At 34.7% G+C, this 18,594-nt stretch overlaps 1 protein-coding gene across 3 annotated transcripts in view; it reads left to right on the forward strand.

Annotated features, from left to right (window-relative positions):
• Nucleotides 1–18,594, forward strand: part of LOC148948916 (ral GTPase-activating protein subunit beta) — a 258,402-nt gene that overhangs the window by 158,686 nt on the left and 81,122 nt on the right. For all 3 annotated transcript variants that reach the window (XM_089094831.1, XM_089094829.1, XM_089094830.1), the window contains exons 10-13: nucleotides 2,436–2,571; nucleotides 4,156–4,295; nucleotides 11,043–11,130; nucleotides 15,987–16,119. In XM_089094831.1, the coding sequence (XP_088950957.1) occupies nucleotides 2,436–2,571; nucleotides 4,156–4,295; nucleotides 11,043–11,130; nucleotides 15,987–16,119 (497 nt within the window). The remainder of the gene's footprint in view (nucleotides 1–2,435; nucleotides 2,572–4,155; nucleotides 4,296–11,042; nucleotides 11,131–15,986; nucleotides 16,120–18,594) is intronic.

Raw genomic sequence — 18,594 nt, forward strand, 5'->3', positions numbered from 1 at the left:
TCCCTGGATTCCTCTACAATATTCTTTTAATTCGTCTTCCTTTTCTTTTGGCGGATCAATTTTACAAGTGAAAATGGTAAGGATAATTGTACGGGGGAAATATTTACGGGGTTGGGGTTATCCAGAGTATCTTTCCGTGGGTAGGGGTTTTCCCACGAGAGAAATTCTCCATTGGGGAGTTTCCCACAGGATAAATTTTCCATAGGGAATTTTCTGTGGGAGCACCTTTCTACTTGGGGGTAGAGGGTATTTGTGGGACGAATTTTCAATGGAGGGGAGATTTCCGGCAAGATTTTAAAGGCAATCAGACTTTAAATGCTTTTTCAAATGACAGCAGGCTAAGAAAAAAATTTCAGCCTGAATCGTCCGCAAGAAATATTTCGGGGGTAATTTCCAGCTAGAATGGAATTGTCTGGGGGGGGGGATTTTCCTTGCTGGGGTGGTATTTTATGTTGGAAAAACTTTACATGGAGGGATTTTCTGTAAAGAGAAGGAACTTTCCATGGAGGGAGATCCGGATTTCCAGGCATTATTTAAAAATTATCAGAAATTAAATAAAAAAAAATAATTTTTTTTAACTGAAGGTAAGGAGTGACATTAAAACTTAAAACGAACAAAAATTATTGCGTATATGAAAGGGGCTGTTCTCTCCTCAACGCCCCGGTGTTTACTTTAAGGTTTGACTCTTTGTCAAAATTTGACTTTTTAAAGTAATAAAACAATTTGGCATAAAGAGCGGGGCATTGAGGAGGAGACATCCCCTTTTATATACTGAATAATCTTCGTTAGTTTTAAGTTTTAATGTCGCTCCTTACTTTCAGTTTAAAAAAATTGCTTTTTTATATATTTATTCTCAGTAAAGCACGCCGTTAAATATTTGGCCCGTAGACCTAACAATATAAGTTTCAAGCTGATCAGAAAAATATTTTATTTGACCCTTTCATGTGCTAGCATTTCGACGTATTTTTAAAAAAAAAATTTCTACATTAGAGTATATATGTGCCTTACTTATTTAAGACTCAAAGTGACGACATCCAAAACTTTTTTGGCTCATTTTTGGGTCCTACACCCCCCCCCCTACACCAAAGAAAAAAACGGCTTTCAGCCCTTTCTTGTGCAGCGTTTCTGGATAATTATTTTTCTACATTAGGGTATATATGTGCTTTACTTATTTAAGACTCAAATTCCTTGATTTGGTTTTCAAGATGTTTGAAAACAAGTTTTTTTTTTGTCCTTTTTTACCCAATTTTTACTGAATTTTTTCCCTTCATTGATTCCGCTATTTCCGAATGTTTTGGTGTATCAACAGTTCCCCTTCCCAAGAAAATGAGCTCTCCAAATTCTTCATGAAAATTAACGCTAGAAAAAGTTAACGATTTGTGTTTAGTGTTAATATTCGTACTTTTACTATTCCTATTTGGAGAGACATTGGAAAACCCAATTTTCTGTAGGTTAAGTTTGGGTAAACGTCGAAAAAAATGTTGGAATAGTGGGAGCCCTGATTGGGATTTCCTTGTCCTAGGGTTGTAAGTTTCAAGCCATTTTGGAAAACATATATTCGGCCTTTTTTCTGGTATTTTTTCAGGGAGAACCAATTTTCTTTTCTTAAATTTCTTGTTCCTTTGGGTGCAAAATGACTTAAAGACATGGGTTTCGAGCCAATCGGAAAAAAATATTTCGCTTTTTTTCAGGCCTCGTTTTTTAGGGTCCTTTGCCACAAACTATTTTTATGTATATTCCGTTTTTTTCGGCGCGTTGAATTATGACTTTATTTCTCAAAATGATCAGGGACGTAGAGTTTGTAGGCCTTATTTTCCCCTGAACCAATAAGCTTTTGTTCAATTTTGGGCCCCAAATTTTGAGGAGTTTGTGCTCCCAAGCTAAACTCTGGGTCCACTTCGACCCAAGGAGAGATCTTTAAGACTTTCATGCTAATTGAAGAGCTAACTTTAAACCTATTCACCTTTCAATAATGTAAACCTGTCTGTAATTAGTGGTCGATTTGCATACTTTGAGGCTCTTGGCTCTGGAGCTTCGTGGGTTCTATTATCTTGGTAAATATAGGCCCACCTAAGTATATATGTTGAACCTTTCGATTATTTTGGGGAAATGACTCTGGAAGTTTTGATCCGACAAATCGGGGGTTTGCAGGATTGCCTGAGATAGAAACGGGCACTGGAGGGGTTTGGTTGCCCTTCAATTACTTGTGGTCTTTAGAAGAGCACTAGAACTATTGATTTTCAATTAAAAGAATGTCCTTACTGAGTTATGCGATAACTTTTTCCATATGAAAGAGCAGGGGGAGGGGGTACAAGGAAGGCATTTTGTTCTCTGTGAAGTCATCGGTAGTTCGGTAACTGAAATCATTTGAAAATTATTTACTCTTTTGTAATCTAGTAAAGGTCTTCACATTTTATTTCATATTTTAATTTTAGGTTTGACCTGGGACGTGCTGAAGCCCTTGGAGCTCTGTGCCGAATTATTTGTTCAAAGAAAACGGGAGAGGAGATACCTTCAGTATATTTAGCAAGATTTTGCTTGGCAGTACAGCAAGCTTTGAAAGGCTCAGAGGTACAATATATTAGCTCTCATTCAGCTTATTTTTAACCGCTTTTATTTAACTTTATCTGCATAGATCATAGCGTGCCGAAGATCAAATACTGCTTTAGAGGTAAACTAAGGATTTTTTGTTGTTTAAAGAAAAAAACTGTCGTAAGCAGTACTATGATGTTGGTCGCCTTAAGAAGATGTAGACGTGGTCTCATATCACATGTTACGTGCGACAATTTTTAGTTTGAAACATAATTCTTTATTAAAAAGTACGAAGGGTGAAAACTGATTACAAGCTTTTCCTAAAACTAGTTTGACTTAAAAATGAAAAACTTTAAAAATGCGTTTTATCTCCAAATGAAAACTAGAAAATCAGAAAAATTGGAAACTGGAGAGAAAAAAACCATTATTACATTTAGAAACTTTGTGCAGAGCTGTTAGAACAACCTCTGAAAGGCTCAGAGTGGAGCCTTTAAAAAGCGGTCGATTCTGTTGACTTTTTTTTTACTTTTTTTTTAACGGTTAAAAAAAAGTTTGGAAGAACAGGAAGATAAGTCTGCAAACCGAGATTAGAATAATGGGAGGTATAGTGATGACAGTGGTCAAATATGGCTCTGGAGTATGGGCGCTCCGAAAAGCGGATGGAGATTTACTAGATGTTTTCCAAAGAAATTGCCTACGGATTGTTCTGGGTACCCGGCTGATTGACCATATTTCAAACAGTAGGCTGTACGAAAAAAATTGGTTCAATCCTGCTTTCTAGGGCTTTAATGAAACAAAGTTTGAGATGGCTTGGGCACGTTCTACGGATGAAGAATGACATATTGCCAAATATTTTCTTTTCGGCCAACCTTCTTGGGCTAAACGGAAAGCAGGCCGTCCTCGTCTGGGGTGGGAGATTTTCTTAAAGAAAGCTTCAAAGGAAATGGGAACTTCCTGGGAGAGTGTAAAGAGGGAGGCTTTGAATATATCGGGATCGAGAAGGAGCGTGCGTAGCTGTGTTGGCCTCAGGCGGCTTGGTGTTGCGTTGAGTTATTAGTAGTGGTAGTAGTAGTAAACCAAAGAAGCAGAATATTGCTTCTGATGGGAACTGACCTGAAAGCATAACAAATATGAGTGTTGTCAAGTAAATATTCATCAAAAATAAATCAAAGGTAAGAGACCTGCCTTGCAAATAACAGGTCATTATCACGCAATCTTTCCGGTGGGATAAGGGGTGTCTGAGACTGTTGTGGGGGAAAATACACACTTAGTCTTTTGGAGTCACGCAGATCATCTTCACCAGCTGCATAAATCCAAAATCGCTTGTAATATGTTTTTTTTTTTTGTGGGACAAACAGCTAACACAACATGGTCATCAGTATAACTTAATCCTCCTAATGGTTGGAGTTTCATTTGTAGTTTACTGAAATCTGAAATCAAAATTTATTGTTTCATATTTCAAATCTTATCCTGCCTTTCGGTCTGTTTTACTATGAACTCACATTCGAATCAGTATTACCCATTTTCTATAACAAGATATGAGCATAATATATGCTAAATCATTCATACTTTTAGCGTAAGATCTTCTTAATCGAATTTTGTATAATGATTATATTATTTCAGGGAAGAAATTCTCCAGAGGTGGTTTCTTGTTTTCTGCTAAATGCTACTGACCTATTCCGCCTTGACCTTGATGGAATAAATATGCTGTTGTCTCCTGTAATTGATACATTGGAATTCATTTTGTATCCCAACTCCCCAAAGTAAGGAAGATTAACACCTGATAGCTAACATGTTTTTGTTTTGTTTCTTGTTATGTATAGGGACGTATCCAGATTTTTTTTGTACTGGGGGGAGGGGGGGGGTACAAAGGTTTTGTTTTTTTAGGGGGGGGGTACACAAAAAAACGCATGAAAAAAATTATATCCATTTTTGTTACGTTTTTACGAGTCAGACAAATATTTCAGGGAGGGGGGGTTCAAACCTTCTAACCCCCCACCCCTTTGATCTTGTAATCAATCTTTCGCCCATTTTCTGATGTTTGATTGAGCTGAAAATCCCTTTGCGTTTTAATTCCCGATGACAGCATGGGAATTAATTGCTATTGACTAACAATAATCATTTCAATCATTAGCTTTAAATGAGACTATGTTTAAATAGGGCTTATATATTGCTGTGTTAGTTCTGATTACCCATTTACAAGAGATATAGCTATCGTCTTGGAATAAAAGAAAAACATGGCCTCATATTGAAGCCTTGGAAGAGGGGTTCCAATTCATTAAAATGTAGGGGGGACGTCAGAATGAATTTCAGAAGGACATCAGAAGGAATTTTTTAAAATCGAAGGGGGGTCTTCTTTTAATGAAAATGCCTGAAAAAGGATTTCAGTATCTAAGGAGGAGGATGGCCTCTCACCCTATTCGACGTCCCTAACTTGGAAGTGATTGTCTGTGTGACCTTTGTCAGGATCGAGCACAGTCAGGTTAGACTCGGGCTTGAGCACAAGAAGGATTAAGGAAAAAGAAGAAGAAAATTTTCTTAGGAAAAAATTTCTTATATAAAGGAAAAAGAAAAAGAAGAAAAAATTTAGAAAAAAGAAAAATTTGAAAAAGAAAAATATCTTTTCAGAAACTCATTCTTCTTTCTCCTAAAACATGTAAAGAAAATTCCAAGTATGAAAAACTTCCCAAAGAGTGAGATAAAAAGGCCAAAAAAAAACTTTAAAAAAAAAGAAAAATTCACTAAATTCAGTTGCGCTTTTTTCTGCTACCCAGAAAAAATTAAATCTTTAAAAAGCCCAAAATGAAACCTTGGGACTTCACTTCTGTAATATTTGCAAAATATTCGTGTTATGTTTTCTTTTTTATTACTTGAATTCCAGTTTCTCTGGCTTGCAATAATAACGAAAAATAATTCAATGCATTTTTAGGTAAACGTGTATTTTTATAAGAAAGTGCTGAAGCTCATCTACAATGAGTTCGAATGCAGTAAGTAAAAGATGTTATGTGAAATTTCTGTGAAACTGATCATTTCATATACCCAATGCCCGCTCTATTCCCGTGGCATTCCCTATGCCTAAGAGACCTCTTTACCTATGGCCTTCCTTATACCCGAGATACTTTAAACGAAAATATGTTAAAAACTGGTAAAGGTTTTGCTAATACACTAAATATATAAAGTACTAATAAAATTAGTTGCATACAAATAATAATAAAAACCCGAATATTTTGGCTTCAAATCCGGAAGCCTTAATAAATAGGGAAAAATAGTGAGAAGAAAAGAAAGAGAAAAACCAAAAACACTCAAGTTAAACATAAGAAAAAACCAGGTGCTATGTATAACGGAATGAAGAAAGAAAAAGAAATGGTATATAAACAAAATTCCAACAAGCGTGAGCAAAAAACGCAAACAACAGCAAAAAAGCAAAGATGAGCTAAAAAAAATTAGTCAAAAGAATCGCAATATGCGTAAATAAAAAAAACACTAAGGAACAAGGCAAAGATGGCTGCATTCTTGAATATCATGTATTGGTCCAGGCAGTCGAGTTTTTTTTTTTTTTTTTAAGTATATACGGAGTTTATTATTAAAAAAATCAATACAACAAAACGCTTTAACTTTCCTTAAGCTTTCGCTTGCTTGGAGTAACCCTTTAAACATAGTTATAAAATTTGAAAAAGAGAAGGAAAGAAAGAAAGTAAAAGAGAGATCACACACATTCTTCGACTTTTTTAAAGATTCGGGCAAATTACTCCAAATATTTGGCCCAGTATGACTTATTGAAAGATCTAGTTCTAACAACTTGAGACATCCTCACATTATTAGCATATCGCGTAGGATAATTGTTTACTTCTTTCACCGGAAATAAATAAATTTAGGAAACATTTAGGAATTAATTTGGAATTATTTTTTTGCATGAATAATGCATATAAAGATTTTCCTAGACCTGACAGAGGGTTAATATTTACCTGCACATATTGAGATCTAACTGATGTTCCTTTACTATCTCAAGTTAACATTTTCAGTGTCATGATCTGCATCACACCTAATTGCTTAAAATGAACTGAAAACGTACCAGACCATATACTCACACAACATACACAATATGGGTGGACTGAAATGGAATAAATCAATCTCGTCTCATAATTCGGGAAAATATTCTTTAACTTCTCATCATTCCAAATTCAAAAACAGTAGGCTTTTAGATAGTATAAAGACAAGATGGTATTTCAAAAGGTGTCACCTGGCAGAGGCTCAACTCTTGTAATTCTTAGCTACTAGCGCATAATCAAGTACATTAGAAACTAGATAATCTAATGACTAGATAGCCTCTCCATAAAAATATAATAAAAATATTAGCCTCTCCTGAAAAATAAAATAAAATAATCTGTGTAGTACGTGTCTATCATAGGCATTCCAATAGCGCTGTCTAACTAAATAGCGATGCGGGTAAAATGTTTTTATGTTTTTTTTTTTTTTTAGGGATTGTATGTTTATAGTTTTTTAGGATTTTTTTTTTACCAAGGCACTTCGTGTGGAAGAAGTTGTCGTATAAACTTCGGATGGGAATCGTTCGATTGGAAATTGAAAGTTCTAGTGCCTATTTTAAGAGTCAAAAGGGATTGTAGGATAACCCCCTCTCTCACGCACCTCCTCCCCCCCCCTTCTAAAGACATCCGATCAAAATCTTTTGATAGCCATCATATGCAGCATAGTTGAAAGGTCCAAAAACTATGACTCTGAGGATGATACCCCCTCACAGCCCTTGGGGAAAGGGCTGTAATTTATACAATTCGCCTATTGTTTACACATGATATTTGTTATTGGGAAAGGGGTGACATGTTTGACCTTTCGTATCCAAAAGGACCAAGGCCGTGTTTGACCTTTCATGTTGAAAAAGACCAAGGCCATTCAGGGAATGTTGAGGGGAGTATTGATCTAAACCAAAACACACTACGCGCTTGCGGGTTTTCAAAAGGACGTATTCCAGGAATGACTTAGAGTATTAATTTGGACTAAACCAAAACACACTTTATGCTTGCGGGTTGTCAAAAGTTTGTATCTCAGAAGGGACTTAGAGTATTAAGTTGGAACTTTCAAGGAATGATGAGGGGAATGGCCGATTGACCAAAAGGCAATAAGTACACGCTAATACTACTAGATACTAGTACTACTCTTACCATAACCACTACTACTACTGCTATTACAGATCCTATTTCTAAGGTGACTACTACTAAGGCGGAGGATATTAAGGTGAAAATAGCAGGAAATGTTGAGTAAGAAGTTGAACTAAGAAGTTGAACTGTTGAGTAAGAAGTTGCATACTGGTTGTCAAAAGGGCGTATCAGCAATATTTTTGGAACGGCTGCACACTAAGTTGAAATTTACAGCGGATGATGAGGGGAATGTTCAAGAGACTACTACTACTTCTGACACTACTACTCCTACTACTACTATTGTAGGTCCTGCTACTACTAAGGCTAAGGGTATGATGGTGTAAATTTCAGGGAACATTGAGGGGAAAGTTTAACTACTTAAAAACACTCTATGTGCGTGCAGGTTCTGAAAAGGGAGTATCTCTGGAATGGCTTAGGGCATTAATTTAGAACTTTTAGGGAATGATGAGACTTTTGTCGTTTGGTTGATCAATTGTTAAAAAGGCAATATGTGCATACTACGGTACTTCTGCTTCCAATACTACAACAACTGCTACTTCTATTCTGACTACTGCTAAGGCTAAGCATATTAAAGTAAAAATTTCAGAAATGTTAAGGATGGAACAAATTAAACACACTATGTGCACACAGGTTGTCCGAAGGGCGTATCAGCAATCTTAGGAACGGCTTAGAGTATTAAGTTTCGAAGTATTAAGTTTAAGTTAAGTTTAATTTCGAAGACCACACTGCCTTTCCATGACGATAAATAAAAGTTCGAAAATGGATAAATTCTTTTATTAGACAGCGATAGTAACATTTACAAATTATACTGAATATTTCGATCATATGTATAGTGACCGTCATCAGCAGAATGATGTTCACTTACATGTGATTCGGCCCAAGGAGCTTGGCTTGTTGTGGGCCACACAATACAATAATAAAACATTGAAAGAACCATAAACAATACGTTATATCACACAACGATAAATACAAGTTTGAATAGAGATAAATCCTCTTATTAGGCAGTGAAAATAACATTCACAAAATATACTGGATATTTCAGAGTATTTCTGGAGTATGTATTGGAGTATTTCTGCTTATGTCGGTCACTGTAAATTTGATCGAAATATCCAGTATATTTTGTGAAGGTTATTATCCCTGTCTAATAAAAGGATTTATCCCTGTTAGAAACTGTATTTATCGTATTAAGTAGAAATTTTCAGGGCATGCTGTGAGGGATGTTCAACTGATCCAATATGTCCATGCTACTACTGCTACTAGTACTGCTGCCGCCAGTGTTACTACTAATACTGCTGTTACTACTACAACGAATACTCCTACTACTGCTACCATGACTACTACTACTACCAGTAAGGCTAAGGGTATAAAGGTGAAAATTTCAGGGAACATTGAAGGGGCTTCGAGCGTGAAGTTGAAACCTACAGGGCTTATTGTGGGGGATGTTGAACTAACCAAAAACCGTTATTTACAGGCTACTGTTACTGCTAATACTGCTGATACCACTACTACTAGAGCTGAAGGTATTAAGATGAAATTCTCGGGGAATATTGGGAGGATTTTGAACTTAATCAAACAGTACTATTTGCTTGCAGTTTGGCAAAAGGACATATCAGCAATGTCCCAGGAATTTTTTAGGATATTAAGTTGAAACTTTCAGCATGTGTTGAGGGAAGATATTGAAAAAGAAAACAAAAGGTGTTATATGCATACTAGTGCTGCAACTATGGTTAGTGCTTAATGCTACTAGTACTGCAACTATTGCCCCCACTAAAGCTAAGGCTTTTAAGTTGAAGCGTTCAGGGAATGTTTAGTGGGATGGTGAACTAAATCAAAGCACGCCATGAGAATATAGATTCTAAAAAGGTTGTGTCATTAATGTCACAGGGACGGATAGAACATCAAGTGATTAAACATCTCAGTGATATTCGATAAAGAGTCCATTTACCAAAAACTTAAAAAGCTAAACACAAATAAATCTGAACGCCCAGACGGCACACATCCTCGCATTCTTAAAGAACTTGCAGAACAAGTCACATGACCCCTATCTCTCATCTATAGATACGGGAAAACTCCCTAGCAGCTGGAAAAGGCAATTATCACCCAATCTTCAAGAAAGGTGAGAAACAAAACCCAATCAACTACAGATCCATATGTCTTACATATATATTATTTATATATATATATATATATATATATATATATATATATATATATATATATATATATATATATATATATATATATATATATATATATATATATGTATAATGGGGGGGGGGGGGTGCGCCGCCCCTCCAACATTTTTGCATTCGGTAAAATTTTCACCGAAGGCAAAAATTTTAGCATAAATTTTGCAAAATTGCCCGAAATTTAGCAAAATTCTTGATTTCTGCAGAAAATTCGGCAAAAATCAGGTAGCGATTCGGTAAAATTTTCAAAGATCGCCCCTACTATTAAATGAGTCTCGGGACGCCCCTGTACATATATATATGTATATACATATATATATATATATATATATATATATATATATATATATATATATATATATATATATATATATATATATATATATATATATATATATATATATATATATATATATATATATATATATATATATATACATACATATATATATAAAATTTCTTGTTTACTTTTGTTCCTTCAGCCTGACACAAAAAATTGTCGTATTTGCAAGGCCTTATCCAGAGGGAAGGTTAGGGGGTAATTGTCTTGTATGAATCTCAATGATCAACAAATTTAAGAACAGAGACAAAATATCTTGATTTAATTATAAAAAAAAGTCGTGTCTGCTACTTTGTCGTTTGTATTTTCTGTTCTTTATTTTTCCTTTTTGTCTCTCTTCTATGCATGGGAATCGCAAAACTATTTTGCAGCTGAACTTGACAAATTGCCAATAGATAAGAATTATGGGGTAATTGAAGAACAAGATGATTATTGGGTAAAGCCAGATGGTTTTTATTGTCTTATCCCCCGCGTGGAAGAATGTAGACAAGGAAGAAATGAACAAGGAAACTTGAGGCAGAATCATTTATTTAGAAGATTTTAATTTATCCTTCACTTTATTTATGACTTTTGGGACAGAAACTTCTGTTTTTTGTTGGACATTTGCTTTAGTCATCATTCGGTTCGTAATTTGGCCAAACTTTGCAATTCGGCAAAAATTTTGAATACCATATGAACATCAATGTAATTTTATTCTTATATGTGTTTCCATAGTTTTATTTCGAGTGATTATCTTTTTCCACTGTATTTTCTAGTTTGAGATAAAAAAAAAACTAGCGTTTTTGTAGAAACTTTTCTTTTTTCTAGTAAAAGTTCCAGTTTCAACAGTCCTGAAATCCGGAGGTCCTCTATTCAGATCCTTATATCTCTGCTTCCGCTGCCACTTCATTTCCAGGTACTGTAGCTTATGTTTGAGGAAAATTTCTTAATTTCCAAGGAATAATGTCTAAAGTTAAAACTCCATTGAGTAACACAAAAAAATTCCTCTTTTTTGACAAAAAAAATATCGCTCTGTTTTTTTTGACAAGAGATATTAAAATATCGCCAAACAACAGAAAAAATCTATGTAGAGTGCAAAATCAACCCTGGAGAGTGTAAGCCTGTAAAAGTATAATATATATAAGCATAATATTTTGCTATTAAAGCATAAATGAAATCCAAAACGACCAAAAATTAAATAAACAAACATAGTATATTATAAATGAGTAAATAAATCTTAAAATGATTGAAACTTAAATTGAATATGCAAATCATGCTTGAAACGAACAAAAATCTCTACAAACAAGAGTCTGGGCTTTGCCTCCTTCTCTTACTGTAAAAGTCTAAAACCCACTACGTCATTGGCGCTTAACTAAAAACAGATTATTAAACAACTATCTTCATTCATGATTATTTTAATGCTTAAAATAAGCATAAAAATTACAGCAGTATTAAGTTTTAAAGAGAAAACCTACTAACCAGCAATATTATTATACTTTAATTGTTCAGTTTAATTTTATTCTTATTTCCTAGGACTGTTTAAGACAAATATAGCTTCACTAAAAAAAAGAGTTTGGACACTATCCCCTTCCCTAACTGTAAAAGTCTAAAATCTAGTACGTCATTGGTGCTTCTCTGAAAACGAAATATATTACAAATATTTTCTTTTCCAGTTATTGCAACATTGAAAATGAAAATAAAATTACAGTGGGATAAAATCTTGAACTGATGATCTTTCAACAACTAATAGCATTATATATCAAACCTTCAGTTTGATTTTATTTTATTCAAGACACATAGTTTTCAGTAAAGCGCCAATGACACAGTGGGTTTTAGGCTTTTACAGTGAGAGAAGGAGGGAAAACCCTAACTCTTCTTTGTAGAGATTTTTGTTCGGTTGAAGCTTGATTTGCATATTCAATTTAAGTTTCACTCGTTTTAAGATTTATTTACTCATTTATATTAATACATATTGTATGCTGAACAAAATGGCCATCTCAAAATTTTGATCGGATGACTTTTAGGAAAAAAGATGGGTGGGAGGGGGGCCATTTGCCCTTCAATCTTTTTGGTCACTTAAAAGATAACTAGAACTTTTAGTTTCCGTTGAAATGAACCGTTTTTCGATATTCTATGACTATGGGTTCGATGCGATCACCCCTGGGAAAAAAAAACAAATGAACACTTTCTGACAAAAAAAAATAATACAAAATTCCACATTTTGCAGATGGAAGCTTGAAACTTCTACATCAAGGTTCTTGGATACGCTGAATTTAATGGTTTGATTTTCATTAAGAATCCTTGACCTTTCTTTTTCTTTTTCCTTTCTCTTTGTTTTTCTTTCTTTTTCCTTTATTAGTTGCGATTAGCTCAAATGGTTTTGACAGAGACCAAGGAAGGCACGGATAGTAGCTGTTATAAAATAAGATAGATAAGTTTATTTTTGCCCGCTTACAACATACAAAAAAGAAGCGGAGTAAAGAAAAAAATATAATAAAAAAAATATAAATATATAAATAAATATAAATATAAAGTAAAGAAAAAAATATAAATAAAGAAAAATCAACTTCTAAGCAAGGAAAATAGATAATACAAAATTAATCCAAACAGGACTGGTAAATAATAATAATTGCCAGAAAATCAAGTAAACGGTTTAAACGTCTCTTAAACGTATCGCATTCTATTAAATCCGCTACATCTAGAGGGTCAGTAATGCAATATTTTTACAAAATAAAATAGAGCGGGAATCTATTCCTGCAATAGAGCGGGAATCTTAACAAAAATTTCAAAAAGCGAAAAAACCCCGATCGGACCTTTAACTGCTCCCTTTTAGACTGCAAATCCCAAAGCGGGGAAATATACAGAGCTAGGGCACTATATAATTTAGGAAGTGCATGCTGACTATAACTATACTTCAGTGCAGCAAGTTTGGCATAGCTGGAGCGGAAACATGATATGACATGTTCAGAAGGTAAGAACACGAGCACTACGCTTGTCTGGGTCATAAACGAGGTCGAGGTATTTCAGTCAGGAAGACTCTATTATAGACTTGTCTGCTATAATAACAGATAAAGAAGATATAGCTTTACCTCGGGCATTATAAGCAAGAAATTCAGTCTTAGCAGCATTAACATTAAGTCCTAGGAGCTTATAGCCAGAAATCAAAGAATCAAGGTTTGCCTGTAAAGTAGAAAGACTCGAACTGATAAGCAGGCCATTATCTGGATACTAAATCAAACTAAAATCACTAAGGTCACTATAAATTCTACCATTCCACCATTGTCCTAGTTACAGTGGTCCTAAGAAGTATTAGATAAAAAAAAAAACAAGTTTCTTTAACTGAAAATAAGGAACGACGTTAAAACTTAAAACGAACAGAAATTATTCCGTATATGAAAGGGGCTGTCCCATCTTCAACGCCTCGCTCTTTACGCTAAAGTTTGACTTTCTCACAACTCTATTTTTTAAAACAATAAGACAACCTTGCTTAAAACACTTAGTGTTTCGGTATGTTTTTGGAGAAATTTCTTTTTTTCTTCTTTCTTTTTTGTTTTGCTGAACTATTTTGTTTTGTTTTTGTTTGTTTTCTTTTGTTTTGCTGAACTATTTGAAAGTGTGTATTTCAAATGATTTTGATAGAGTTTATGGCTATTACGCTATTTTCAAAGCTTTGTCATTTCTAGCGCTGGACGTCCAGTGCCTACGGCAGCATAATACCGAATAAACGTCATTTCAATCACCGGCTTGCGCGCTAAACTGTGAGCTGAGCCGGCTAAACCGTATAACACTTTCTCATTTCCAATTTTCTAAGGCTTCTATACCCTGGGCCTTTTTTCGTACTTTTTTCCAATGAAAACAAAATAATTTTGGCAAACTTATTATTATTTTAGGAAGTATCTCATCGGAAGGGCCGTATCCTGTTGGAGGGGGCTACCCGGTTGAAACCCCCCCCCCCCTGAATTTTGTCTGGTTGGTGCAAAAGTAACAATTATACACATAAATAGATTTTTTTGTGCTTTCTCAAGTTTTTTTATACCCCCCCCCCCCCCACACACACACACACACAAAAATCCTAGATAGAGCCCGGCTCTTCGGCCTGTCATCTTGGACAAGTAATTTTATGGCCACTAAGAGGTAGACATCCTATATCCTAAGGCTCCCATTGGCAGACGTTTTTAAGCATATACTAACCGAATCAATATACATCCGTAGCATTCTTTATTAAAGCAGTGACTGTATCGCATTTCTTATGTTAGTATTGCGCTTATATTATGATATTAATTTCGTTTTTTGTTTTATTTGTCATTTCCGCCTTTCCCTTTTCTGTTTTTAAATTATTTGTCGTTTATATATACAACGGGTTCATAAATAAATTTAATTTCTATTCAGTTCATTTCTTCTTGTTTTTTTTTAATTTAATATTACCAAATTATTTGCACGTGTTTCAACGTTGTATGAAAAAGACAAGGTCTCCCTTTTTCCGTCTTCTTTAGGAGCGAGAAAGGGACTGAAACAAGCCTGATCTTTCAACTTGATACTTCGTTAAAGCTCATTATAGCGCCTAGGAATTCCTAATCTGTGTCATAATTATTTTATCCCTACAAAAGTGTGAATATGTGAGTAAGAAAAGCACCAAAAGGGACCGACGGGACAATTAAAAAAAGAAAATACTGCCAGATATTTCGGACAGGATAACCACGTTCTGTCTTCAGTGACTAATCAAAATAAACAAGGCTTATTATAAACTGACGGGATAGAAACAAATATTGACAAAGTATGAAGTACAATTGTGCACAATTTTGCAATAAATTTCATTGTCGCAGTAAATTTGTGTTTGTGTAGGGGGGGGGATGACTTGAAATAATAGAAGAAAAGGACGTCTCTGAACGCTGATGGTATGGATACAGTGACCGATCCAGGCGCCCCCCCCCCCTAACGTAGTCTAAAGTAGTGTAATTTACTTAAATAACGCAAGATTGCGTTAATTAAACTTGCTCCTAATGCAAATATATTGGATCAACCTATTTTGCCCCCTCCCCCTAAAAAAAAATCCTGGATCCGCCCCTGTATGGGTACTTGATTGAAAAGCATTTACTTTCATGTTTAAAGTTTGTGGCTTTATCATAGACGATGGTAATGATTCTAGCATTTCTGAGAGGCTGTTGTCAATATCTATAAACCATACTAGGGAAAAAATTACGTTTATAAAAAAACTTATAATTAGTTTAAATGACGTGTTTTTTAACATTGACATGTTTCGATAAAGTCATGAATTTTATTTGACAAATTTGTAAATATGTATCCTTTTTATGCAAGTTGAAAACACTATACTATAGATATTATATGGATGTGGTTAAAGGGGCTTCTGAAATAGCGTATGCAGGGCTACATCAAGGGTAGCTGGTGCCCTATTGGACCTCCTCCCTTAAAAAACAATGGAACTCCTGAAGGCTTGAACTAGGACCTCAATTCCTTTTTTTCCGGACCCATTTGATAAAGTGCACTGTAAGATAGTCTTATGCTCCCTCCTTCCTCCTGAACAAAAATTCGGGTTTCATTTATTTTATTGTTTTAAGTTGACGCTTTGACTCGTAAATAGACGCTATTCAATAGTTATACCAGTGGAATAAATCCAACGAAAATAATTGCGATGTATTTTCAATCTCCCTAATATCTAATTTTTATATTACGTATGTATTGACAAAAGTCGATGTGATAATCTATTCATATGTATTCATATTGGTTTCCAAACTTATCTTTCCATGATTCTAGGGTCTACCAGTCAGAGACATGTCACATACATTACAGTCGCGCTCATTCGGCCAATATTGGAAGAAGTTATGGGCCCTCGTTTGTGCGTCTATTCAAAATGAAACAGACTGGAATAATATTTTGCTCCTCCTAGGTATATATATTTTCTATAACAAATCCGAAGGGTCAGATTAGCAGGTCAGGAAACAAGGTTGCCGCCAAGGCCGTATTTGGGGGGAGTTCGGGGATTTGTGCCTCCCCCCGCCCCCGAATTGTTTGTCTGCCTTGTAAAAACGTAAAAAAATGCATTTTTGATGCGTTTTATTTAACTCCCCTCTCTTCTCCCCCCGAAAAATAACCCTTTCCGACCAAAAATCCTGAGATATGGCCCTAGTTGCCGCTATTCTGAGCCAAATAATAACTGGATAAATCATCAGAAATTATTGAGAAAACTAATCAGAAATTGACGTTTAGCGTTTCATCGTGGAAGAGTTTCGTCGTAAGCGTTTCATCATCAACGTTTCATGACATTTAGCGTGGAACATCCGTTTTTCTGGATTATTTGGTATGATTGAACCCTGAAATAATTAAAAAAAAGTGACAATATTGTCACTTGGGACACCATTAATCTAGAAAAATGTTGCATTTTGTAAGGGTAAAAACATTATTTTAGGGGTATTCTATCATCATGAACGTAAATAATGTATAGAAAATAATAAGAATTAATTAAAAATACTTTTTTTTATACCGTTCAATGCAACTCTTTAACTTTAAAGAACAAACTTTAAAGAACTAACTAGAATTAACTTTAAAGAACTTTTAACTAATTTCACCAAAATGGTCAAATACAAGGTGTGAATAAAACAACCCTGATACTGTCCAATAACGTATTTTAATTACAAGAAGAATGAATGTATGATTAGATTTAGTAGCATTCTTTTACGTTGAGTCTTTTTGATTGCTATTTCAAAGTAACTTATCATTCCCTTCTTAAGGTCCACGTGTAAATGTCGAAGCTTCGTGTGTCTCGTAATTCAATTCCTAGCTATTTCTTTGAAATATTCCCAAATAGCACTTGTCTTGATATTTTATCTGTAGCCTTTCTGTTTCAAATAGCAATAACTTCACCTCTTCCTTCATTTCCTTTTATTTACAGAATTTCTGATTGTCATTGTTCTATCGGTGATAAGCTAAATACGGTTTTAGTTGTTTTATACGTTTACACGTTGAAACCGAAATTTCTTTTGGACAATCATAGGCTGCTCAAAAAGTATTTAGTAAACATTGTAACTGTAGAGGGAAAAAGGATGTTTCTATCCTGTATTTCTGTGGTAACATTTTTCCTTAATTTCATTGGCTAACGTCTGTGAAGTATTTTCGTAAGCCAAGCTGTGAAGCCAAATAACCCCATGTTTTTTAGGCCATTCGATACCTTAAAATCATTCTGTGAGTCACAGTGGCGGCTGACCGTGTCAAAGACAAAGGGCTCATTAGTAAATTTTCCAAGCACCACACGAACTCTCAATGCAATTTTGGTAGAAATTGATAGGGAATTTTCAATGCGTCAAACAGTTAACGAGCTAACTTTTTTGTCAAAAAGCTCTTCAGTTTGGAAATCTAACGAGAGGCTAGCTTAAACTAAAGAAAAGGTATTATCCTTTACTAATTTTTCATCAAAGTGTTGTCTATTCAATATACATAAAGCATTAATATTATGCATTTTGTGTTGGCATGGTTTTCAATCAAGGCGGTTGGCACTACAGGGGCTTACAAAGCAGTCAAATTGCTCAAATGATATTCCTTTGATACTTCTACTGAGCTGGTTTTTAATGTTTTCCAAGGAGATATGCTAGAACTTCTTAGGGACTGCCTTTTTCTTAGCTTCAAGAAAATCCTGCTCCGTTCAATCGAAAAATCAAAATTCACACTTTCTGATGGTGCAAGTTTCATTAAATCTGAATATCTCCATCTTTGACGCAGATTGGAATAAGTTGGATTGTTTTTCTAATATTTTCGGGATAGTAGGTGCAGTCAAAAAAACAACATTCAAACTTTTTAATAATGCAAGTTTCATTAAATCTGAATATCTCCTTCTTTGGCGCAAATTGGAAGAAGTTGGATTGTTTTTCTAATATTTTCGGGATAGTAGGTGCAGTCAAAAAAACAACATTCAAACTTTTTAATAATGCAAGTTTCATTAAATCTGAATATCTCCATCTTTGGCGCAAATTGGTAGAAGTTGGATTGTTTTTCTAATATTTTCGGGATAGTAGGTACAGTCAAAAAAACAACATTCAAACTTTCTAATGGTGCAAGTTTCATTAAATCTGAATATCTCCATCTTCGGCGAAAATTGGAAGAAGTTGTCGAATCGGAAGCAAATTCAAAGGTGTCGACTTTTAGTTTTCTGCCCTTTACTTGGATCCAAGCTCTACAAGTCATGGCAACACCGCCCAATCAATTATAAATAGTTTGACCACACAAACTAAAAATGTTTACGATGCCAAGATAAGGCGATCCTTTAAGGATTTTAATCCTTTAAGGTATCAACTCCTCTTAAAAGCCGATCGATTCTCCTGCGTTCCTTTGCGAAATTTTCAGCATAAAAACAACGGAAAGTTAAAACCCA

This window comes from Artemia sp. Qi Xiang Cuo, chromosome 9, assembly GCF_049724085.1.
Source record: "Artemia sp. Qi Xiang Cuo chromosome 9, ASM4972408v1, whole genome shotgun sequence".
Lineage (NCBI taxonomy): Eukaryota > Metazoa > Arthropoda > Branchiopoda > Anostraca > Artemiidae > Artemia > Artemia sp. Qi Xiang Cuo.